This window comes from Neoarius graeffei, chromosome 23, assembly GCF_027579695.1.
Source record: "Neoarius graeffei isolate fNeoGra1 chromosome 23, fNeoGra1.pri, whole genome shotgun sequence".
Lineage (NCBI taxonomy): Eukaryota > Metazoa > Chordata > Actinopteri > Siluriformes > Ariidae > Neoarius > Neoarius graeffei.
In genome coordinates this window covers 18,691,644-18,718,652 of record NC_083591.1, presented here as the reverse complement: position 1 = coordinate 18,718,652, position 27,009 = coordinate 18,691,644, and the positions used below count along the sequence as shown (strand labels likewise).

General features: G+C 44.3%; 1 protein-coding gene across 1 annotated transcript in view; it reads left to right on the top strand.

The window, feature by feature from the left end:
• bud23 (BUD23 rRNA methyltransferase and ribosome maturation factor) overlaps nucleotides 1-27,009 on the top strand; it is a 68,347-nt gene that overhangs the window by 22,877 nt on the left and 18,461 nt on the right. The window contains exons 8-11 of the mRNA XM_060905882.1: nucleotides 19,160-19,245; nucleotides 19,389-19,434; nucleotides 19,510-19,571; nucleotides 24,488-24,577. Coding sequence (XP_060761865.1) covers nucleotides 19,160-19,245; nucleotides 19,389-19,434; nucleotides 19,510-19,571; nucleotides 24,488-24,577 — 284 coding nt within the window. The remainder of the gene's footprint in view (nucleotides 1-19,159; nucleotides 19,246-19,388; nucleotides 19,435-19,509; nucleotides 19,572-24,487; nucleotides 24,578-27,009) is intronic.

Genomic DNA, 27,009 nt, shown 5'->3' with positions numbered 1-27,009 from the left:
TACAATAATCCAACCTGGAGGTAACGAAAGCATGGACTAGTTTTTCTGCATCATGCAATGACATTAAATTTCTTATCTTTGCAATATTTCTGAGATGAAAGAATGCTATCCGGGTGATGTTATCAATGTGAGTTTCGAATGAAAGACTGGGGTCAATAATCACTCCGAGGTCTTTTACTGCTGCACGTGAAGAAACAGAAAGGCCATCCAGAGTTACTGTGTAATCAGAAAACTTACTTCTAGCTGTATGTGGAGGACCACATACAGCTAGAAGTAAGTTTTCTGATTTAATGCAATGACATTAAATTTCTTATCTTTGCAATATTTCTCATGCAAGGAAGCACAAGTGCTAGGAAGCACAAGTACTTCAGTCTTGTCAGAGTTAAGCAGAAGGAAATTTATAAGCATCCAGTGTCTAATGTCCTTAACACATTCCTCAATTTTATTAAGCTGGTGTCTCTCATCAGGTTTTGCAGAGACATACAACTGTGTGTCATCAGCATAACAGTGGAAACTAATACAATGTTTACGAATAATATCGCCCAGAGGTAACATATATAGAGAAAAAAGCAGTGGACCCAAGACAGAACCTTGTGGAACACCACACTTTACCTTGGTACGTCTAGAAATATCACCATTTATATCAACATACTGATAACGATCAGTTAGATAAGACCTGAGCCAGGAGAGGGCCATTCCCTTAACTCCCACAACATTTTCTAGTCTATCCAGAAGAATGGAATGATCAATGGTATCAAATGCTGCACTAAGGTCAAGCAACACAAGTAGCGAGACACAGCCCTGATCAGACGCCAACAGTAGGTCGTTTACTACTTTAACCAGTGCTGTCTCTGTGCTGTGATGAGGTCTAAATCCTGACTGATACATTTCATGGATGTTATTCCTATGTAAATATGAGCATAACTGCTGTGCCACAGCTTTTTCAAGGATCTTGGAGATAAAGGGGAGGTTTGATATTGGCCGATAACTGGACAGCTGACAGGGATCAAGGTCAGGTTTTTTAATCAGGGGTTTGATAACTGCTAGTTTAAAGGATTTGGGTACATAGCCAACCATAAGAGAAGAATTTATTATTTTTAGAAGCGGTTCAATTACTCCAGGCATTATCTGTTTGAATAGATGTGTCGGTAAGGGATCTAGTACGCAAGTTGAGGCTTTTGATGTAGAGATTAATGAAAGTAATTCAGTTTCTTTTAGGGGAGTAAAACATTCTAACTGATGATCTGATACAGTTATATTGTTAACTACAAGGTCACTTTCATTGTCTAACCTTAAATTAGTAGTTTGAATTTTTTGTCGGATATTCTCAATTTTGTCATTAAAAAAATTCATGAAGTCGTTGCTACTACATACTGCAGGTGTGCACGTGTTGATAGTGGACTTATTCCTGGTTAATTTTGCTACAGTATTAAATAGGAATCTAGGATTATTTTTGTTATCTTCTATTAGGGAGGAGAAATATGTTGATCTCGCAGCACTAAGAGCTTTTCTATACTTCAGGAAGCTCTCCTTCCAAGCTAATTTGAACACTATCAATTTTGTTTGACGCCATTTACGTTCCACTTTTCGAGTGGTCTGTTTTAATGTGCGAGTGTCATCATTATACCAGGGTGCTAATTTTTTGTCTCTGACCATTTTCCTTTTTAGAGGAGCTACATTATCTAAAGTATGGCGGAATGTTGACTCTAAGCATTCAGTTGCCTGATCAAGTTCTGCAGGGGCTGACAGTGACCCAATCAAAGTTGACAGCTCTGGGAGATCATTTATAAAGCTCTGTGCAGTAGTTGACGTGAAAGTACGTTTAATACAGTAGCGTGGTGAGGTGCATATATTATTACTCAGACATATTTTGAATGAGATGAGACAATGATCTGAGATAACTTCAGACTGTGGAAGTATGACTATATTGTCTACGTTTAATCTGAATGTTAGTATTAGATCAAGGGTGTGACCACCATTATGGGTCGGTCCTATGACATTCTGCTTAATCCCGACTGAATCTAAGATGGACACAAACGCTGTTTTTAAAGGGTCTTCTGGGTTATTGAAGTGAATATTAAAATCTCCGACAACTAAAGCTTTGTCTAAGGAAATAACCAAATCTGAGATAAAATCTGCAAATTCAGAAAGAAACTCAGAATATGGCCCCGGGGGCCTGTAAATAATAAGCAATGGAATTAACTGGGTAGACTTATTTTTCGAGGCTACATACATTTATATGAGTATGAAGAACTTCAAATGTATTAAATTTATAACCAGGTTTGTGTGTTACACCTAGATAATCGTTATAAATAACCGCGACGCCTCCTCCTCTGCCAGTTAGACGAGGCTGGTGTATATAACTGTATCCAGGAGGACTCGCTTCATTTAATGCTATATATTCATTTGGCTTAATCCATGTTTCTGTTAAACACAGTACATTAAACTCCTGATCAGTAATGAGTTCATTAACCATTAGCGCTTTAGATGTAAGAGATCTAATATTTAATAGCCCCACCTTTAGATCAAAGGTGCTGGCAGCAGCTGTACAGTCAGTCTGATTTAATTTTATATTGATTAGGTTACTGGAACAAACTCTCTGAAAATTTCTACCTTTTTGTTGAGCTCGGGGAACAGACACAGTCTCGATGTAGTGGGCCCTGAGTGACGACTCTGTGCAGCTAGCAGACAGTCGGTTTAGCCTGTTCGTCTGCTCCCTGGCCTTGGCTCTGGATTGTCAGAAATTAACTAGGCCTGTTCTGAGACTATGACCTATGCTGCAGGAAATGAGAGCAGCACCTTCCCAAGTGGGATGGATACCGTCCCGCCCTAACAGGCCAGCAGTGCCCTCAAAATTAGCCCAATTATCTATAAAGCCCACACTGTTTTCAGAGCACCACCTGGACAGCCAGCAGTTCAGCGACCATAACCTGCTGTAAGCTACATCGCCACGCCGCATTGGGATGGGGCCAGAGCATACTACAGCATCGGACATCGCCTTCGCTAATTTAAACACCTCTACAAAGTTACTCTTAGTAACCTCAGACTGACGAAGGCGTATATCATTAGCTCCTGCATGGATAACTATCTTTGAGAACCTGTGCCCTAAGACCCTAGGACCCTAAGATTACCTGCTATGTCCGGCGCCCTGGCTCCCGGTATACACCTGACTAAAGCTGCTGGTGCCCCCAAAGGCTGAGCTAATTTCACGTGCCGTATGATAGAGTCCCCTATAACCAGAGCTCTTTCAGGTTTCTCAGTGGGTGCATCACTAAGGAGAGCAAACCTGTTCGACACGTGACGCGGAGAGGAGTGGTGCTCCCGTGGGCGAGCCTCAGCGGTAGCTTTGGCTCTACGCTTATGCCGCCGAGCCGTCACCCATTCGCCCCGCTGTAAGGGCTCTAATGCCGGAGTTGGGGGATTGCTAACTCCACCTAGGGCGTCCAGACTTTCCCTAACAGAAACTACACTGTTCTCACGCTCACTAACCTGCTCTAAAGCCTGGACACGCACTTCTAGCACTGCAATCTTCTCCGTCAGAGAGCTAACTAATCTGCACTTATCACAAGTAAAGCTAATAGAGCTATCGCTAGTGACGGAGGAAGAATGACTAAACATCCTGCACTCAGCACACTGAACAGGCTGAAGGTGTGCCATGATGAAAAGATTCATGTACCTTAAATGAAGATCTGTTGATATTAAAGCAGATCAGATGGCCTCCGCTTGTGGACTTTACACAGGAGGAGAGAAAAAGAAAGCTTCCGGTCTCGGCGTTCTTCCGAAAAAAGAAAGAGAAAAAAACGGAAAAAGGAAAGCAAAAGTGAAAAGTACAAAAATGAAAGCGACAGTATAATAAAAATGAAGAGGATACTGGAAATTTATTTATAGAAAAAAAGTCAAAAAAGGATTAGTAATTAATGCCGGCACTCGCGGGAAAAAGGACTCGGCGCGAACAACTCAGGAAACAGGAAGTGCGTAAACCAGGAACGTCGAATTTAGACACCGTGTTGACTTTTCTATAGTCTACACAGAACCGGACCAATCCGTCGGCCTTGGGTACCAAGACCACCGGGCTGCTCCAGTCGCTGTGGGACTCCTCGACGATGCCCATTTCGAGCATGGCCTCGAGTTCTTCCCAAACCACTTTTTTCTTGTGTTCGGGTAGCCTGTAAGGGTGGCTACGCACTACCACCCCCGGGGGCGTCTCAATGTGGTGCTCTATGAGGTCGGCGCGGCCAGGCAGGGGCAAGAATACGTCCGAAAATTCGGTCTGCAACTGGGCAACCTCCGCAAGTTGCGTCGGTGAGATGTGGTCTCCACAGGGGACCGGAGAGGTATGCGATGCCAATGCTCCCTTTTGAACCTCCGGCGTGAGGTGATAAATCTGTAGCGCCCCACCCCTGTCTGTTCGCCTCACCTCGTAGTCGACGTCCCCGACTCACCGTGTGACCTCAAAGGACCGTGTGTCCTTGCCACTTGGAGCTCGATGTGGGCAACAGTACGAGTACTTTATCTCCCGGTGTGAACTCCCTAAGGTTCGTACCCTTGTCGTACAGGCGGGTTTGCCGTTCTTGGGCCTGCCGCAAATTCTCCTGGGTTAGGTGCATGAGTGTGTAGAGTTTTTTGCGCGCAGGTCCATAACGTATTGAATTTCATTTTTACTTGGTGAAGGTCCCTCCTCCCAATTTTCTCGCAGCACGTCTAAAATGCTGCACGGCTTACGCCCATATAACAATTCGAACGGGGAGAACCCCGTGGAGGCTTGTGGGACCTCTCGCACTGCAAACAACAAGGGTTCGAGCCATTTATCCCAATTACGTGCGTCCTCGCTCACGAATTTCTTAATTATATTTTTGAGGGTGCGATTAAATCGTTTGACTAAACTGTCCGTTTGTGGGTGATAAACGCTGGTGCGGATCGGCTTAATACCTAATAACCCATAAAGTTCGTTCAGTGTTCGTAACATAAACGCAGTGCCTTGATCAGTCAGAATCTCTTTCGGGATTCCAACTCGGGAGATGACGCGGAAGAGCGCTTCCGCAATACTGCGTGCTGAGATATTGCGAAGAGGCACTGCTTCCGGGTATCACGTTGCATAGTCCACTAGAACTAATATAAAGCGATACCCTCGTGCAGACCGATCTAATGGCCCGACGAGATCCATCCCAATTCTTTCGAACAGGGTCTTGATTAATGGTAGAGGGCGCAAAGGCACTTTTGGAATGGTCGCTGGATTTACTAACTGGCATTCGCGGCACGCCGTACACCACCTACGGACATCGCCTCGAATCCCTGGCCAATAGAACCGGGCCATTATTCGGGCTAGTGTTTTATCCTGCCCTAAGTGTCCAGCCATGGGATTAAAGTGAGCCGCCTGGAATACCAATTCCCAGTGGATTTTTGGAATCAAGAGCTGCGTGATTTGTTCTTTAGTTTGAGTGTTCTGCGTCACTTGGTATAATCTATCCTTCATAATAGAAAAATAGGGGAAGGACGAGGTGGCGTTTGGCTGGAGCGTTTGACCATCGATTACTCTCACTTGGTCAAACGCATGCCGCAGAGTCTCGTCTTGCAACTGCTCTAACGGGAAATCCGCAAGGGATTCCCCAAGAGAGGAGGAGGAGCCGGCGGCTCCTCACTCTGACGCGGAGATGACGTAGACGGCTCTGTGACAGCTGCTCCCGCCAAAGCGACACCGGGACCTCCCATTGCTGAAATACGGCAGGACCCACTCTTCACTAAATGCCTCATTAATTCCCCAAATCCCGGCCAATCAGTCCCCAGAATTATCGAGCGGGTCAAGTCAAGTTTATTTGTATGGCGCTTTTAACAATAAACATTGTCGCAAAGCAGCTCTACAGAATTTGAACGACTTAAAACATGAGCTAATTTTATCCCTAATCTATCCCCGATGAGCAAGCCTGTGGCGACGGTGGCAAGGAAAAACTCCCTCAGACGACATGAGGAAGAAACCTTGAGAGGAACCAGACTCAAAAGGGAACCCATCCTCATTTGGGCAACAACAGACAGCCTGACTATAATATTAACAGTTTTAACATGAGGACAGTTTCGTTGATGTTATAACTCTTCATTGATGGAAACTTGAGTGCAAAACTGTTCATGATAACTGCAGTCCTAAAGTTAGCGAGACAACTGTAGTCCTCAGCCATAAAAGCATTACTGTAAGAGTCCAGAGCATCCTCCAGGTATAACCCTCAACTGTCCTCATGGGGCCGTCCTTCACAGGAGTGGTGCGATAAAACTCCGACCAGACACAGGGCACCAGGATGGACCAAGCAGGTCCGAGGGGCAGAAGAGGCCAGCATCTCAATCCCAGGACCAACATGTAACTCCGAGGGACAGATTGGGGGGGGGGGGGGGGAGAGAAAGAAAACACATGTTAGGTATGCCCTAAAAATGACAAGTATTAAATCTGTGTGGTAGGCTCGCAGAGACGAGAGGCATAACACACAACAATGGCATGTTAATATGGTAAAAAATATATCATGACCTGTTCTGGCTGGATGCTTGAGTGGGTGATGGGAGCACACTCCTCAGCAATGATGAGATGCAGATGGGACCCTTAGGCCTGGCCAAGACAATTCAGTTACATTTCACCGGGTCTGGGACATGCGACAGAAAGTCTGACGGCCGATTCCCTGCAGGCTACGATAGCCAGTCGAGGTCTCCACCCTCTCCACCAAAAGATTTCCTGTTGACTCCATGTAACTCAGAGGGACAGATTTGGGGTGGGGGGGAGAGAAAGAAAACACAGGTGGTTAGGTATGCCCAATGTCACCTGAATAAGTAGGAACAGTATACATATTGCACCGAGTACAAGCAGGGACTCCGGCAACTAACTATGACAGCATAACTAAAAGGAGAGAGCCAGAAGGTAACACAGGCATGAGGGAGCCCCGGGACATAAAGCAGCCAGCCACTACACCGTCAACAAACTCGAGTGAGCAAGCGAGTGGGGACTGACAGCATCCATACATCCCAGTTTACCAAAACACTCTGTCTGAGGACCCTCCAGATCTACTCCTTTACCTCATAAACACCATTAACAAAAGGCTTGACTAAACAGATATGTTTTCAGCCTAGACTTAAATGCTGAGACTGTGTCTGATTCCCGAACATTACTTGGAAGGCTGTTCCATAACAGTGGGGCTTTGTAAGAAAAGGCTCTGCCCCCTGATGTAGCCTTCATCAGGGTACATACGAGGTACCAGCAGATAGCCTGCACCTTTTTGATCTAAGTAAAGTGCGGTGGGTCATAGAGGAGCAGAAGTTCACTCAGGTACTGTGGTGCGAGACCATTTAGTGCTTTAAAGGTCAATAGTAGTATTTTATAGTCAATACGAAATTTGATTGGGAGCCAGTGCAGTGTGGATAAGACAGGGGTGATGTGGTCATATTTTCTAGTTCTAGTAAGGACTCTTGCTGCTGCATTTTGAACTAACTGGAGCTTATTTATGCACTTATTGGAACATCCAGACAGTAAGGCATTACAATGATCCAACCTGGAGGTAACGAAAGCATGGACTAGTTTTTCTGCGTCACGCAATGACATTAAATTTTTTATCTTTGCAATATTTCTGAGATGAAAGGGTGACGTTATCAATGTGAGTTTCGAATGAAAGACTGGGGTCAATAATCACTCCGAGGTCTTTTACTGCTGCACGTGAAGAAACAGAAAGGCCATCCAGAGTTACTGTGTAATCAGAAAACTTACTTCTAGCTGTATGTGGTCCTAGTACAAGTACTTCAGTCTTGTCAGAGTTAAGCAGAAGGAAATTAGTAAGCATCCAGTGTCTAATGTCCTTAACACATTCCTCAATTCTATTAAGCTGGTGTCTCTCATCAGGTTTTGCAGAGACATACAACTGTGTATCATCAGCATAACAGTGGAAACTAATACAATGTTTACGAATAATATCACCCAGAGGTAACGTATATAGAGAAAAAAGCAGTGGACCCAAGACAGAACCTTGTGGAACACCAAACTTTACCTCGGTACGTCTAGAAATATCACCTTTTATATCAACATACTGATAACGATCAGTTAGATAAGACCTGAGCCAGGAGAGGGCCATTCCCTTAACTCCCACAACATTTTCTAGTCTATCCAGAAGAATGGAATGATCAATGGTATCAAATGCTGCACTAAGGTCAAGCAACACAAGCAGCGAGACACAGCCCTGATCAGACGCCAACAGTAGGTCATTTACTACTTTAACCAGTGCTGTCTCTGTGCTATGATGAGGTCTAAATCCTGACTGATACATTTCATGGATGTTATTCCTATGTAAATATGAGCATAACTGCTGTGCCACAGCTTTTTCAAGGATCTTGGAGATAAAGGGGAGGTTTGATATTGGCCGATAATTGGACAGCTGACAGGGATCAAGGTCAGGTTTTTTAATCAGGGGTTTGATAACTGCTAGTTTAAAGGATTTGGGTACATAGCCAATCATAAGAGAAGAATTTATTATTTTTAGAAGCGGTTCAATTACTCCAGGCATTATCTGTTTGAATAGATGTGTCGGTAAGGGATCTAGTATGCAAGTTGAGGCTTTTGATGTAGAGATTAATGAAAGTAATTCAGTTTCTTTTAGGGGAGTAAAACATTCTAACTGATGATCTGATAGTTATATAGTTAACTACAAGGTCACTTTCATTGTCTGACCTTAAATTAGTAGTTTGAATTTTTTGTCGGATATTCTCAATTTTGTCTTTAAAAAAAATTCATGAAGTCGTTGCTACTACATACTGCAGGTGTGCATGTGTCGATAGTGGACTTATTCCTGGTTAATTTTGCTACAGTATTAAATAGGAATCTAGGATTATTTTTGTTATCTTCTATTAGGGAGGAGAAATATGTTGATCTCGCAGCACTAAGAGCTTTTCTATACTTCAGGAAGCTCTCCTTCCAAGCTAATTTGAACACTACCAATTTTGTTTGACGCCATTTACGTTCCAATTTTCGAGTGGTCTGTTTTAATGTGCGAGTGTCATCATTATACCAGGGTGCTAATTTTTTGTCTCTGACCATTTTCCTTTTTAGAGGAGCTACATTATCTAAAGTACTGCGGAATGTTGACTCTAAGCATTCAGTTGCCTGATCAAGTTCTGCAGGGGCTGACAGTGACCCAATCAAAGTTGACAACTCTGGGAGATCATTTATAAAGCTCTGTGCAGTAGTTGATGTGAAAGTACGTTTAATACAGTAACGTGGTGAGGTGCATTTATTGTTACTCATAGTTTGAATGAGATGAGATAATGATCTCAGATAACTTCAGACTGTGGAAGTTTGACTATTGTCTACGTTTAACCTGAATGTTCGTATTAGGTTAAGGGTGTGACCGCCATTATGGGTCGGTCCTATGACATTCTGCTTAATCCCGACTGAATCTAAGATGGACACAAACACTGTTTTTAAAGGGTCTTCTGGGTTATTGAAGTGAATATTAAAATCTCCAACTAAAGCTTTGTCTAAGGAAATAACCAGATCTGAGATAAAATCTGCAAATTCAGAAAGAAACTCATATGGCCCCGGGGGCCTGTAAATAATAAGCAATGGAATTAACTGGGTAGACTTATTTTTCGAGGCTACATACATTTATATGAGTATGAAGAACTTCAAATGTATTAAATTTATAACCAGGTTTTTGTGTTACACCTAGATAATTGTTATGAATAACCGCAACGCCTCCTCCTCTGCCAGTTAGACGAGGCTGGTGTACATAACTGTATCCAGGAGGACTCGCTTCATTTAATGCTATATATTCATTTGGCTTAATCCATGTTTCAGTTAAACAAAGTACATTAAACTCCTGATCAGTAATGAGTTCATTAACCATTAGCGCTTTAGATGTAAGAGATCTAATATTTAATAGCCCCACCTTTAGATCAAAGGTGCTGGCAGCAGCTGTACAGTCAGTATGATCTAATTTTATATTGATTAGGTTACTGGAACAAACTCTCTGAAAATTTCTACCTTTTTGTTGAGCTCGGGGAACAGACACAGTCTTGATGTAGTGGACCCTGAGTGACGACTCTGTGCAGCTAGCAGACAGTCGGTTTAGCCTGTTCGTCTGCTCCCTGGCCTTGGCTCTGGATTGTCAGAAATTAACTAGGCCTGTTCTGAGACTATGACCTATGCTGCAGGAAATGAGAGCAGCACCTTCCCGAGTGGGATGGATACCGTCCCGCCCTAACAGGCCAGCAGTGCCCTCAAAATTAGCCCAATTATCTATAAAGCCCACACTGTTTTCAGAGCACCACCTGGACAGCCAGCAGTTCAGCGACCATAACCTGCTGTAAGCTACATCGCCATGCCGCATTGGGATGGGGCCAGAGCATACTACAGCATCGGACATCGCCTTCGCTAATTTAAACACCTCTACAAAGTTACTCTTAGTAACCTCAGACTGACGAAGGCGTATATCATTAGCTCCTGCATGGATAACTATCTTTGAGAACCTGTGCTTGCCTAGGACCCTAAGATTACCTGCTATGTCCGGCACCCTGGCTCCCGGTATACACCTGACTAAAGCTGCTGGTGCCCCTAAAGGCTGAGCTAATTTCACCTGCCGTATGATAGAGTCCCATATATCCAGAGCTCTTTCAGGTTTCTCAGCGGGTGCATCACTAAGGAGAGCAAACCTGTTCGGCACGTGACGCGGAGAGGAGTGGTGCTCCCTTGGGCGAGCCTCAGCGGTAGCTTTGGCTCTACACTTATGCCGCCGAGCCGTCACCCATTCGCCCCGCTGTAAGGGCTCTAATGCCGGAGTTGGGGGATTACTAACTCCACCTAGGGCATCCAGACTTTCCCCTACAGAAACTACACTGTTCTCACACTCACTAACCTGCTCTAAAGCCTGGACACGCGCTTCTAGCACTGTAATCTTCTCCGTCAGAGAGCTAACTAATCTGCATTTATCACAAATAAAGCTAATAAAGCTATCGCTAGCGACGGAGGAAGAATGACTAAACATCCTGCACTCAGCACACTGACCAGGCAGAAGGTGTGCCATGATGAAAATATTCACGTACCTTAAATGAAGATCTGTTGATATTAAAGCAGATCCGATGTGGATGGCCTCCACTTGTGGTCTTTACACAGGAGGAGAGAAAAAGAAAGCTTCCGGTCTCGGCGTGGGTGAGGTGAGGATTAACCGCCGCCTTTTACACTAAATTTTTCCCCTCTGAAAAAAAATGTGGACTGACACTAAAGGGTAGCTATGAACATCCCCTTGCACACACAACACCTTCACCAATTGTGCTCCCCCCAATGCCTCATCTTGCACCAGGCTTTGGTGGATTGAGGTCTGATTACAGCCAGAGTCCACCAAAGCCTGATATGTATCCGCTTGGATACTCACCGGTATGCGATACGCTCCGGCCCCATCGAGGGCGGCTCCTGGCGCGTCGGGGATCTGAACCACCGGGGATCCAAACCACCGCGCCCCCTTCCATCACCGAGCACTGCTGTTGGAAGAGGCCAGGCCCCCCGCAGCGCCAGCAAACCGGCCTGAGCTTTCTCTCTGCACCGGTACTCTGGGGCTCACTCACCTGAGGGGGGGAGAGACAGACACGGAAGTGGGAAACAGGAGGACACCGCGGGTGCGGCGGACCGGCTGTGAGGGAGCTGGCCCCCGCCTCCGTGGTGGGGGAACGGGGCGAGGACGAGACACAGAAGGGGAGGGAGAGAGAGGCGAGAGGAGATCTGCGATCCTGCTGCGGGAACAGCCGCCAAATGATCCTCCGCCAACTCGATGGCCTGATCCAGCAATGCCGGGCGATGGCACTGGACCCACTCCGCCGTTCCTTTGGGAAGTTGCGCGATCAACTGCTCCAGCGCCACCAGGTCGACGACTCCCTCAGCGTCGCGGTTGTCAGTCCTCATCGACCGCCTGCAGGCGTCCCGGAGTTGCTGGCCAAACGTGAATGGGCGGCCGCCCTCCTCTAGGTGCAGAGCGTGGAAGCGCTGACGATGTTGTTCGGGGGTGCGCCCCACACGCTGGAGGACAGCCCGGCGCAGGTCCGCGTAGACCAGCCGGCTGTCGGCAGGGAGCTGTAGCGCGGCCAGCTGTGCCTCGCCCGTTAGCAGGGGGAGGAGGCACGCCGCATGCTGTTCCACCGGCCACCCCGAGGCTTCTGCTGCTTGTTCAAATAGCGTGAGGAAGGCCTTGGGGTCATCGTGCGGGCCCATCTTCGTTGGGGTGAGGTGGAGGGGGTCCGCAGCGGTGGAGATGGTGGACCCCGCCGACGCGAGGAGGTGCCGGAACGCCTGACGATCCTCCTGTTGCGCCAGCACCAGGGCCTCGAACCGTTGTTCTTGCTCCTTTTGGAGGGCAAGCAGCGCCTGGTGCTGGCTCTGTTGGGCCATGGTGAGGGTGTGGATCAGGTCTGCGAAGGGGGAGGACTCCATGGGGCTGTTCTCTTCTGTGCTCGGATCCCGGGTTTCGGCACCACTGTAGACTTCAGAGCGGGTGGGTGGAGCACAGAAGGGCGGCAGGCCAGAACCAAGTTCCAAAAACTCCTTTATTCTTGCACTTTTCAGTGACACACACGTACACTTTCCCAGCCACACGCATACACACATACATAAGACATCTGGTTCGGGAGAGAGCCCTTCCTCTGCCCTTGCTCTCCTTATATAGGGCGTGGTTGCTGGGAGGACACACAAACACAGGTTAATTCACATCAGGTGTAGTGATTCTGCCACTTACCTTCCCTGACTCCGCCCTCCAGTCACAGACCGATGCTTGACCACGCCCCCACTGCCACAGTATGCAACAGCCCTGGTAATTGGTGTGCCTTCAGCAGCATGTGAGAGTTCCTTCTCCACATTGTCACCGGTCTTAACCCCCTATCATTGCACCATGTTACACAAGAGAAAGAGGAATTTGGTGATCTTGGCCTATGAGAAGTTCATAACAAATAACTTGGACATGGATGAATTTGTGAGAATTTTTGCAAAGGGAAATAGGAGACTGTTGTTGTGGAGAGAAAAGAGAGAGGAGTGGAGAGAAAGGATATTTTTGAGCTGTTAAGTTGCTAACAAAAAAAACAAGCCGAAAAAAGAGAGAAAATGGTTGTAAAATGTTTTGCTCTATATCTGTTGTGTTTTTTTATAAATTAGTATGAGAAGTGATTTTATTATTTAATAGACTACCTTTCAGTTTTGTAAATACTGACTATAGTGACTTTATTCTAGGTTCAAATTTATTTGAGAATTAGGCCATCCAGTTAAGATAAATGTTATGTTGTTGGTTGTTAAAATCTGGATGAAGGATTTTTTTATTTTTCAGTTTCCCCCCCTGAGGGATTGCCACCTTACTGTGGTCAGGGGGTTTGCATGCCTCGGTGACCTTAAGAGCTATACCAGCAGGAGCTTAGTCTTCAGGCGGGACACCCAAGTTGGACAGGTCTGAAGTTAGAGGCCTGACAAAGTGCAATCCACTTCTCCAGGTTGGGGTTGGACACAGCTAACAACCTAATCCATGAAGAAAACACTGTTACTATAAGGACAGGAAAAAAAAAAGTGCTGGAGCCTGATGTGTACGCATGATGCCCACTTCACATTTCTGACTGCCCCCTCATAAGTGCCTGCCTAGAACTGGCCCTGCTGCATTGTTCTGTCTAACTGGTTTTAACCATGCCTAAAGTGAATTGCTGTGTGTCTTACTGTCTCTCCACAACAAAGAGAACACCTAATTTGAGCTTTTATCAGCTGCAAGTTGAGAAGAAAGAAATGGATAAGTTTAATCCGCAACGAAAACCTTCGAACTGAATCGAAATGGACAAGTGTTTGTTTACGTTTCTCTGGTGGGAAAAAGACGTACTTAAACTGTGACCCAGCAATATTTCCATGGCCTGCGGAATGGCCTTTTGGTTATTGAAGATTATAACACTCAACACTGTTCATCATATGAAACTAGTGATATTCCAAAGCCTGTAAAACAAAAGCATTCTTTGGCCTTTGCCGCTCAATGTACTGAAGCACTCAGCAGCCGAACGAGCCTGTTGGACCAATAAAACTTCCCAAACCATGAAGGGTTCTCTTTCGGGTATGTATAATGTTCAGTGTACCTCACTAGTGGCATTTACTGAAGTAAATACATTTACACTGAACATGACTCGGCAGATCAGCGGATTTCCAAAGATTTTTTTTTTTTATGTTTCCTGATAAGTTTTATTTAACTAATCGCTCCATTTATAATTCTGAGATTGGATGTTGTTGTACAGTGTGGTAGACTCGGTCTAGACTCTTACCTTCTCACCAAGCTTTATTTGGATTCCGATTTCCCTGCTGTAAGAAAGGAAAAGAAAGAAAGAAAGAAAGAAAGAAAGCACAACTTTGTTCATCATGCACCTTGTGAAATTCCTCTCTGCATTTAACCCATCTGAAGCAGTGAACACACACATACCCAGAGCAGTGGGCAGCCATGCTAACAGTGCCTGGGGAGCAGTTGGGAGTTAGGTGCCTCGCTCAAGGGCACCTCAGCCCAAGACCGTCCCATATTAACCTAACTGCATGTCTTTGAACTGTGGGGGAAACCGGAGCACCCGGAGGAAACCCACGCAGACATGGAGAGAACATGCAAACTCCACACAGAAAGGCCCCCGCTGGCCGCTGGGCTCGAACCCAGAACCTTCTTGCTGTGAGGCGACCATGAGGAACCACTTACACCACCGTGGTGTAAACCCTCGACATGTTCTCCACCTCTGGGGGGCTGTCAGATCACAACGTCATTCACCTTCTTCCAAAGTACCGTCAGTCACTAAAGAGGATCAAACCCATTGTAATTCATTGTCAGGCCTGGACAGAGAGCTCGGTAGACACACTGAGGGGTTGTTTTGAGGCAACAGAATGGGAACTGTTTTTTAATGACTGTGAGAACAATAATGAACTTTTAATTGACACTATAACCAGCTATATTAATTTTTGTGTGGACTCAGTAGTTGGAACAAAATAAATCAAAATCTATTCCAATAATAAACCATGGGTCAGTAAAGAACTGAAACACCATTTAAATCTGAAGAAAATAGCCTTCATGGAGGGTAACCTAGAAAAAACAAAAGAACTGACCAAGGAAGTCAGACGGCTAATAAAAAAGGCCCAATTGGATTACAAGGATAAGGTTGAAGGAAAACTGAGGACTGGTAATGCTAGAGATGCATGGAGAGGGTTGAATAAAATGATGGGTAGGGAGAAAAAACACATCTGCCAGTGTGACGAGGACCCTGTCCAGCTAGCAAACAATCTAAACAGATTCTATTCTAGATTCGATATACATGATTTTCAAAAAGAGTGTGACGCTGTCTGCACTGGTCTGACCTCTGACCCAATGATTATTCAAGAACACACAGTAACTTCCATACTCTAGAGGCTTAACCCTCACAAAGCCCCAGGCCCAGATGGACTCAAGGGGAGGGTGTTAAAGGAATGTGCGGCCCAACTAGGTCCAATTATCACCAAAGTATTCCAGCTGTTCCTGGACTGCAACTTCTATCCTCAAGCTTGGAAGACAGCGACTATCATCCCTGTACTTAAAACTCCCCATGCTAAAACAAATAATGACTTCAGACCCATTGCTCTCACACTCATCCTCAGCAAATGCATGGAGCGTCTAATTCGCAATGATCTGACCCGTCAGGTAGCAAGATCACTGGACCCTATGCAATTTGCCTATCGTACCAACAGAGGGGTGGAGGACGCCACACTCACCCTCCTATACAACATACATAGTCACCTGGATAAACCAAAAACTCATGCCCGCATTCTCTTCATGGATTTCTCCTCAGCTTTTAATACTGTGCAGCCACACCTCCTCTTACAGTGCCTTTGTGACCTGAAAGTCAGTAGTGGCCTAGTCCTTCTCATCAGGGACTTTCTGAGAAACCGGCCCCAGCGTGTGTGTATTTAACAACCGCCTCTCTGACTCTCTAGTCCTCAACACCGGTGTTCCTCAAGGATGTGTATTATCACCCCTGCTCTTCTCCATATACACAAACGAGATACAATGCAACAGTGATGACCTCTCCCTCATCAAGTATGCAGATGACATGGCTCTAATTGCTTGCCTGCGGGACACAGACAGCTCCCCCTACCTGCAGTACATCAACACCCTGGCTGCATGGTTTGATAGCAGCTTTCTGGATCTCAACGTCACCAAGACCAAGGAGATGTGGCTGGGAAGCAGCAAGAAGGGAGGCAACAAAGATTCTGGGCACACCTTCAGGCCAATCAGCATGAAGGGTCAGGAAGTGGAGCAGGTCACTCATTTCAAATACCTTGGAACAATAATAGACAGTCAGTTACAATTTCAAGAACATGTGGACTATACATTCAAAAAAGGGAGACAGCGCCTGGCTCTTCTGAGGAAACTCAGGAACCTGAACACCAGTCAGCGGACAATGACCATGGTCTAAAAATCACTGACAGAGAGTGTGCTGACATTTAACATCGTGTCATGGTATGGGCACCTCCCTGTCAAACAAAAAAACACACTGGCACAGATCGTCAACCAGGCTGGAAAAATTATTGGACACAAACAATTGCAACTTTCACATCTATACACACAGGCTCTAACAAAAAAAGCATTTCAAGTCTACCAGGACCCCACTCACCTTCTACACTGTGCTTTCCAGATGCTGCCATCAGGACGGAGACTTAAAGTCCTAATGACTAGGAAGAATGGTTACAAGCGGTCATTTATTCCATCAGCTGTGACCATTCTCAACAAAGAATTACCTAAGCGATAGTGACACATTATAGTTAGTTAGGTTGTGCATTTTAAAAGTTTTTAGTATTAATATGGTGTTTTTACATCTTTTAATATCTTTTAACTTTTTAATATTTAACTGAGTGAAATGGACAGAGTAACTGTTCCTTAAGAACACTTTTTCTTCCCCATTTATTTATTTATTGAGTATTATGCTGACTGTGATGTGTTTGTCTCTGTGTGTCTTTTATGCTACTACTAAAGAGAAATTTCCATTTCATGCAAGTTTAATGGACAATAAAGAAGTCTAAGTCTAAATCACCAGTTTCATTGTCCTCCATGACAGAGCACGGCAAAATCACTCATCTCACATCGCTCTCACATAAAATTAATCTAACATTTGCTATATTGCACAGCTACCAACCTTGGCTAGCCCCCATAATGCATTGTGATAAACAAGTGATGACGTAGTTATGCTTGGGGGCTATTTCCTCTCATCTGTAAACCAAATGAGATCGGCCTATATATAGAAAATGTGACAAAATATGTAGACTGACTTATACTATTTATGTAAACTGCTTATTACTATTATTTAACTCATTTTTTATATTCGATTGCTACTTTTAATGAGTCTTCAAGTAGTTTGGCCTTATCGTGTATCCTGGGCAGCAAACCAGCAAGTGTAAATAATCTGCACGTGAACACATGAACTCACCTCAACATGTCGATTATAATTGTTTACCCCACCATGGGCAATGCTAAAGTCACTGTTACAAACAGTACAGCGTGCAACACAAGCATTATTTATTTTTTACCCGTATTAGGCAAGGGGACACTTTCGTGTAGTCTGAGGTGAGGTGTGGTGTTTTTTTATTTATTTATTTTATTTTATTTTTTTGGGGCACTCTGTCATGATGCTCCTGGATACACTGAACTGATGGACTCTAGGTCTGGGAAGGAAGATGTAAAATCCGCCCCCACAGAACACTGATTGGTCTACTTAACAAGATGGAACAATCAGGATGTTCTCTCTCGCTCGCGCGCGCGCTCTTGCTCGCTTGGTCGTTCTAGATTCTGGGATATTGTATCTAATTTGCGGGCGTCAGGGAGTCGCTATCAATATGCGGGAGACTTCTGGGAGAGTTGGGAATAATTCAGCTTGTCCCGTCGGACAGGCAGATGTGGGTTTGACCAGTGTTGTAATTGAGTCACTAAACTCCGAGTCCAGTCTCGAGTCCCCAGTGTTCAAGTCCGAGTCGAGTGTGAGTCAAGTCCAACACTCCAACCACACCGTTTGACGGTGGCTGTTTTAACGCCATTAACATTAGCTTGTTCCTGAATGTGACGTATGAACAAGTGAATGTGCATTCTCTTTGTCAGGGAGCATGAAGTATTCGGTCAGAGATGGTTGGGAGACAGATGTAAGTGCAGAAGGTGTGTTTATTAATACAAGTGAAGACAGGTAAACAATCTAGAACAGCAGGCAAAATAGTAAAACAGTGAAACAGGCAATAGGTTGAGCGAGGCATAAACAGGCTATCGTAGACTCTGCAGAATCAAAGATGAGAAACAGGAAATCAGGGATCAGGAAACCAAACAAGGAAATAAGGCTCGGTAATGTGTCAGCAACACAACTCAATATTTCGCAAAGTAAGTATGTTTTCAAAGTTTTTATATAGGCGTGCTGATTGCACTTGTGCAGGTGCGAGTCATTTACTGCGCGTGTGCAAGAATCCGCTTGACACACACGCTATCCGGAGCGCGCCTGAGAGGCTATCTGATGCATGCACCAAGGCACTCAGGTGTGACACTCTTACATGAAATTAGTACAAAATTAATGTAGATATAAATATGCCAAATTATTACGGCATGTTACAGAAACTAAAGAAAAAAAATCTGAGTCCTCATCTCCATTTTCCGAGTACTGATGCAGTTAATGCTCAAGTCCGAGTTGAGTCACGAGTCCTTAAAATTAGGGCACGGGTCGGACTCAAGTCCAAGTCTTGGACTGGAGTACTACAAACCTGGATTTGACTTGTCCAGACCAAATGTGTAGTTGTCCCGGACAGTCGGATGACTGTTACTGTTGAGCCCTGGCACGTTTCAAATTGGTTAAAGAGCAACACGGTGTATTTTATCCATTTATAGTTACAGTATATTTAATAGATTTAAGCCCTCCATCCTGAAGAATCGAAACTTTTTTTTTCCTCTGACTGTTACACAATGCCAACACTGGAGACTCTAAAAATGCTCAACAAGTTTTCTCCTGAGAGAAAACTTCACCCTGTCCCCATGAATTAGTAACATTAGAAGGACTGAACAAAATGTATGTGATGCAGTCAGAGAAATCATCGTAGTCATGAGACACTAAGTGAACAAGGATGCGTTATTAACGCTGTGTTAACTTTGGTATCTCGTTCCAGCTGGAGCTGATCACAGCCCAGGCCATGAGGGCAGGCTTTACCGGAGGCATAGTAGTCGACTACCCCAACAGCAGCAAAGCCAAAAAGTATGTGCCCCTTTTTAATTTTTTAAAAAATTTTTTTTTTTTACAACATACTACATTACACATTTGCTTGTTCTTTTGTATCAGTGTGGTGGTGTTTTTTTTCCCCCCTAATAACCTCATCATGACCTGCACACTTCTGGAAGGTTCTTCCTCTGCCTGTTCGCTGGTGTATCTGGTGTCTTGCCCAAGGTATGTAGCCTAATTATTCAAAGATTGAGCAAAGATTTTGCTGTAAATATTAAGCACTCATTTTTATGTATTTAGGGTTTAGGGACGGAGACTGTTGACAGGAATGTTTCAAATCAAGCACAGTTTACAGGACAGAGGTAAGAAGATGGTCGTCTTTCTACAGGTTAAAATTAAATTTGCTGTTTAGTGCTGAGGTAGAAACACACTTACTTTGTTACTGACACAAATGTACCAAGATACAAAGTAGCACTGGATTTTAAAGCGAGGCTGTTCACACTAAAGCTGCTTAAATCAGCATGGATCCCAGACCATAAAGGAGTTGTTTTAAATTAATTATTTATGTGAAGCGAAGGTTTTTGGTATCATAAATGCAAATTATGTGCTGCACCAACATTAAAGTTATTTGTTGAAACCAAAAACCAAGTGCTGAATTTTTGGTTTTAAGTATTTTCTTTTAAAGGCGTCGTGCGGTAATTTCAGCAATCAGGCTATATCATGTGTCAAACGCTACGTTCACACTGCAAGGCTTAATGCTCAATTCCGATTTTTTTGTGAAATCCGATTTTTTTGTGAGGTCGTTCACATTAACAAATATATGCGACTTGTATGTGATCCTCAGTATGAACGAAAAGCGACCTAAAAGTGTTCCGCATGCGCATTGCAGGATACGACGACGTCACATGCAGTGAGCATGGCCAGTGTTTACGGAAGTAAAACCGCCCAGTTGCGGTATGACTCATCCAATCTAGCTTGAATAGCTGCATCCCCCCAAATGGAAATCAGCTCCCTAACCTCTGCGTCCTTCCATTGAGAAGATTCAGAACCTTCACAGCCCGAAGCGTCCCTCGCATTGATGTCATGCGCAGGGGCGCAGATACGTTTTTTGAACTGGGGGGGACAAAAAACTGGGGGGGACAAAGCTGCCAGCAAACCAACCCCAACCCCGATATGCCTGTCAAACTTGTTGTTAGTAACCATAGCAACCAAGCTCGAGCTCGCAACCTGTGCAGTCTGCGCAGCTCAACCAACCGAATATCAGTCTTTGTTTTGTTTTATGGGAGTTGTTGCAACTATGTATATACTGCTGTGCACCTCAATAAACCGAATGGTAATTAGTCTTTTGATTTTTCCGTGAGGTTTGCCTTATGCAAAGAAAGACAGCATAGACGTTTTTTCCTCCCTATAAGTGGGGGGGACCGAGCGAGGTGAATTTAAATCTGGGTGGGACGAGTCCCACCCTCTATCTGCGCCCGTGGTCATGCGCCATGTTGTTGTAACTTTTTTTGAGAGACCCGCCGCCTACTTCAGCGCAGAATAGTGACGTTTGTGGCTTGTTGATGACGTGCAAGGCGGATGAATGCGACCTGGCGGTTCAGACTGAAGTCGCATATGAAAAGAGCGGATAGGAATCAGAATTAGGACCACATATCCAAACGGCCTGGGTCGGATTTGAAAAAATCGGATCTGTGTCGTTCATATTGTCAATAAAAGATCGGATACAGGTCACATATGGGCGAAAAGATCGGATTTGAGTCACTTCAGCCTGCAGTGTGAACGTAGCCAAAATGTCGGGTTTGGTGGGTTATTCAAGCCCCTCGGTTTCCTGCGATCTCAGTGTCACGATGCGCGTCAACTTTAAATGCTTGTAGCGGACAAGCATTTAAAGTTGATGCGCACAGCCAAATTTAGGCAGCCAGCCGTTAACTAGGTCAACTTATGTGTGACGTCATAGCAGTAACCTCCCTTGGGTGATGCTGGCCTATCCCCATGTTTTCTCTATAGCGTGCGTTTACCAGAGTTGTTTACATTGCGGATTTTGTGGATTTATTCAGTTTGTGGATAGTTTTGAACACTCAAAACACTATGAAATGATGTATTAATATGCCTAATCGGTGTATTGTGTTTGGCTGTAACAACGAACACTGAACACTATTTGTGACTGTTGTTATCAATGGATCTGATTTCAAGGTCATGGCTAGGTATTGATAGAAAAAAAAAAATTTTTTAAAACACATTGTGGCAGCAGGGGCGTGGTCAAGCGCCGGTCTGTGACAGGAGGGCGGAGCCAGGGAAGGTGAGTGGCAGAATCATTACACCTGACGGTAATTAACCTGTGTTTTGTGTGTTTTCCCAGTCACCGCGCCCTATTTAAGGAGGCAGAGGGAGAGCAGAGAAGAGCTCATCCCGGGACAAGAACACAGTGTGTGTGTGTTTCGCTATCAGATTAAAACTGGCGGTTATACTGAAAAGTCTGGCAATAAAAAGCCTATTTGCATCTGAAGCGTTGTCCTGCCGTCCTCTGTGCTCCACCCACACTTCAGAGAGCTCTACAGTGGTGCCAAAACCCGGGACAAGGTGGAGCACCAACCTCGCCAGCCCCATGGAATCCTCCCCGTTCGCGGACCTGGTCCACGCCCTCGCCACGGCTCAGCAAAGCCAGCACCAGGCGCTCGTCACGCTCCGAAAGGAGCAAGAGCGGCGCTTCGAAGCCCTGGTGCTGGCCCAGCAGGAAGATCGCGAGGACGGCCCGGCGAAGGTCCGCGTAGGCCAGCCGGCGGGGAGTTATAGCGCGGCCAGCTGCGCCTCTCCCGTCAGGAGGGGGAGGAGGCGCGCCGCGCGCTGCTCCATCGGCCACCCCGAGGCTTCGGCGACCTGCTCGAACAATGTGAGAAACGCCTCGGGGTCGTCCTGCGGGCCCATCTTGGTCACGGTGAGGGGAGACAGGCCCGCGGCCGGGGCGCTGGTGGACCCCGCCGACGCGAGGAGATGCCGGAACGCCTCGCGATCTTCCTGCTGGGCCAGCACCAGGGCTTCGAAGCGCCGCTCTTGCTCCTTTCGGAGCGTGACGAGCGCCTGGTGCTGGCTTTGCTGAGCCGTGGCGAGGGCGTGGACCAGGTCCGCGAACGAGGAGGATTCCATGGGGCTGCGAGGTTGGTGCTCCACCTTGTCCCGGGTTTTGGCACCACTGTAGAGCTCTCTGAAGTGTGAGTGGAGCACAGAGGACGGCAGGACAACGCTTCAGATGCAAATAGGCTTTTTATTGCCAGACTTTTCAGTATAACCGCCAGTTTTAATCTGATAGCGAAACACACACACACACTGTGTTCTTGTCCCGGGATGAGCTCTTCTCTGCTCTCCCTCTGCCTCCTTAAATAGGGCGCGGTGACTGGGAAAACACACAAAACACAGGTTAATTACCGTCAGGTGTAATGATTCTGCCACTCACCTTCCCTGGCTCCGCCTTCCTGTCACAGACCGGTGCTTGACCACGCCCCCGCTGCCACACACATGTTTTAAGTGTTTCTATGTATCAATCATTAATTGTACAAAATGATTTTCATACATTTATGTATTTGTCATATCTTTCTTTGTCACATGAAGTGTTGTCTTGATAACACATGTGGCACATAATTTTAGCAAATGGATGACACAAGATTAATTGATAGATTTATGCCACAGAGCTGCCTTTAACTAATAATTATCACTTATTACTGACGATTGTACGTTTACTAAACAATACAATACAAAACTCAATACTCCCAGCCTATAACATACTGAATATCAAGTTAAAATCAACCACAATAAAAGGAAAATGATGAAAACTGGAATATCAAGGGGTCTACTGTATCAGAAGGCCCACTGCATTTCGCGAGATCGCAAGCTGTCAATTGCTAGAATTCAATCTTTCTAGCTATACTTTCACCCCCTACAGCTATCAGTATTACACATAATCATAGATTAATCACACAGCATTCTAATTCAAGTGAAAATGGTCTTTAAAAATACACATAAGTAGTGATTTAGTCAGAGAAACCAACCAAAACAAGTCTTCAAGTCGCCGGTCTTCATTCTCGTCTTCGTTTCTGTCGTCTTCAGAACTGTCCTCATTTTCTTCTGAAGATGAGCGCTCAGGTTCAAATCTGTAAGGCTGGATACCACCAAGACATTCAGCTGTCAAAATCTCTACTTGTGGGCCATTTTCTTCTTCTGTATCGGTAAAATCAAAGCTAATTTCCTCAGCATCGCTCCTATTTTCTGGTGTGTCCGTCATTGCAACTGCACCGAGTGGTTACTGGTATGACGTCACGCAGCTGTTCCATTGACCGAGAGGGGGCGCTGCGAACGCGGAAAATTTCAAGTGATGGGCATGATCAAATAAGGACCGATTACAACCGCGGGAAGCTTTTGAAAAATCGACGGTCAATTTATTTCGAATCTCGAAAGCATTCTGGTGCAGAATAATGCGACTTTTATCGCCACTGCGTGACGCCTTTAACTTGGTTTCTGTGAATTATTTAATAATTCTGTTTTATTGTTCCTTGCATTTAAATGAGGTTAAGTTTGTTTTCAGCACTTTTTATATTTCATTACTACTGAAATTATTTATGTATTAAGTGCTATGTTTAGTATGATAAATTGTTAATTTTTTAATTAAAAAATGAGGGAAAATTTGTCAAATTTTCAAAAATTTTTTTAAATGTTTAGTGTGTTGGAGGATTTATTTATTTTTCCCCCCTGGACTTAATTTATAGTGGCTTAAATTTTGGGACAAATTATTTATTTTTTAAAATAATTTCATGTGCATAATAAGCAATTTTTATGTTTAATATATATTTATTTTATATTAAATTATCCTGTACATTTGCTGTATATTACTTGCAGTGTAAAGGAGTAATGATAACTATATATAACCACCTCGTATGTCAGTGTATATAAAATAATAAGCATGCATTAACATGAACTGTTTGAGTTTAGGACCTTGTTGTAAACAAGATGATTTATTATCGGCACCCCATTAATCAGAGGTCTTGTCCATGGCTCAGAGCAGGTTTCAGTTCTCTCCTGTCCTGAACGGATATGGACCAACAGAGACAGAGGGCAGTTGTTCTGTTTGAGTCGAGCCTCGTCATGACAGTTTTTCCTCCCTCTGACATTCTCTCACACACACATTGTTTCCTCAACTCTTAACGTGTCAAACAGCACTACTTGTGATGGAGTTTTGATTGTTGAATTAAAGTTACTCCGTGTTATGTGTCCTTTTGTCAAACCAAAGATCTCGCTTCAAAAACTTGAAAGGGAAGTCCCTGAAAAAGAGCAAGGACTGGATCAAGGAGAAGAAGGAGAGGAGGCGAAGGCAGGGCAAGTACGTATCTCTGGAACCTTCCATGCGTTTTGCAGTGATGGTTAAAATGTCTGTGGAAACACACTATAGGTTATGAAGAAGAAAAAAAAGTGTCTGTTCTGCACTTGGAGGAGCATAAATGAAACTTCTTTCAAATCTCAGCTGAAAAGATTTTTCTTCATACAATGTATAGTTATTTTCTACAATATTACTCTTGTTTTTATACCCCTGTCTGTCTCTGTTCATCTGTCTGTCGTATCTGTCTGTTCTAACTGGTCTGTCTATCTCTGTTCTATCTATTCTCTCTGTCTCTGTTCGTCTGTCTATTCTATTTATCTAGTCTGTCTGTCCTATATATTTAGTTTGTCTGTCTCTGTTCGTCTGTCTGTTCTATATATCTAGTCTGTCTCTGTTCATTTATCTTGTCTGTTGTATCTGTCTGTTGCATCTGTCTGTTCTATCTATCTAGTCTGTCTCTGTTCATCTGTCTATTCTATTTATCTAGTCTGTCTTCTATATATTTAGTTTGTCTGTCTATCTCTGTTCGTCTGGGTGTTCTATATATCTAGTCTGTCTGTTGTATCTGTCTGTTCTATCTATCTAGTCTGTTCATCTGTCTGTTTGAAATATCTAGTCTGTCTCTGTTCTTCTGTCTATTGCCTGTCTGTTCTATCTATCTATTCTGTCTGTTTGTCTCTATTCATCTGTCTATCTAGCCTGTCAGTCTGTCTGTCTAGCCTGTCAATCTCTGTGTTTTGTCTGTTCTATCTATTCTGGCTGTCTGTCTAGTTTATACAGTGGTGCTTGAAAGTTTGTGAACCCTTTAGAATTTTCTATATTTCTGCATAAATATAACCTAAAACATCATCAGATTTTCACACAAGTCCTAAAAGTAGATAAAGAGAACCCAGTTAAACAAATGAGACAAAAATATTATACTTGGTCATTTATTTATTGAGGAAAATGATCCAATATTACATATCTGTGAGTCACAAAAGTATGTGAACCTCTAGGATTAGCAGTTAATTTGAAGGTGAAATTAGAGTCAGGTGTTTTCAATCAATGGGACGACAATCAGGTGTGAGTGGGCACCCTGTTTTATTTAAAGAACAGGGCTCTATCAAAATCTGATCTTCACAACACATGTTTGTGGAAGTGTATCATGGCACGAACAAAGAACATTTCTGAGGACCTCAGAAAAAGCGTTGTTGATGCTTATCAGGCTGAAAAAGGTTACAAAACCATCTCTAAAGAGTTTGGACTCCACCAATCCACAGTCAGATTGTGTACAAATGGAGGAAATTCAAGACCATTGTTACCCTCCCCAGGAGTGGTCAACCAACAAAGATCACTCCAAGAGCAAGGCGTGTAATAGTCAGTGAGGTCACAAAGGACCCCAGGGTAACTTCTAAGCAACTGAAGGCCTCTCTCACATTGGCTAATGTTAATGTTCATGAGTCCACCAGAAGGAGAACACTGAACAACAATGGTGTGCATGGCAGAGTTGCAAGGAGAAAGCCACTGCTCTCCAAAAAGAACATTGTTGCTCGTCTGCAGTTTGCTAAAGATCACGTGGACAAGCCAGAAGCCTATCAGAAAAATGTTTTGTGGACGGATGAGACCAAAATAGAACTTTTTTGTCTTAAATGAGAAGCGTTATGTTTGGAGAAAGGAAAACACTGCATTCCAGCATAAGAACCTTATCCCATCTGTGAAACATGGTGGTGGTAGTATCATGGTTTGGGCCTGTTTTGCTGCATCTGGGCCAGGATGGCTTGCTGTCATTGATGGAACAATGAATTCTGAATTATACCAGCGAATTCTAAAGGAAAATGTCAGGACATCTGTCCATGAACTGAATCTCAAGAGAAGGTGGGTCATGCAGCAAGACAACGACCCTAAGCACACAAGTCGTTCTACCAAAGAATGGTTAAAGAAGAATAAAGTTAATGTTTTGGAATGGCCAAGTCAAAGTCCTGACCTTAATCCAATGGAAATGTTGTGGAAGGACCTGAAGCGAGCAGTTCATGTGAGGAAACCCACCAACATCCCAGAGTTGAAGCTGTTCTGTACGGAGGAATAGGCTAAACTTCCTCCAAGTCGGTGTGCAGGACTGATCAACAGTTACCGCAAACGTTTAGCTGCAGTTATTGCTGCACAAGGGGGTCACACCAGATACTGAAAGCAAAGGTTCACATACTTTTGCCACTCACAGATATGTAATATTGGATCAGTTTCCTCAATAAATAAATGACCAAGTATAATATTTTTGTCTCATTTGTTTAACTGGGTTCTCTTTATCTACTTTTAGGACTTGTGTGAAAATCTGATGATGTTTTAGGTCATATTTATGCAGAAATATAGAAAATTCTAAAGGGTTCACAAACTTTCAAGCATCACTGTATATTTGTCTGTCTATTCTGGCTGTCTGTTCTATCTATCGAGCCTGTCTG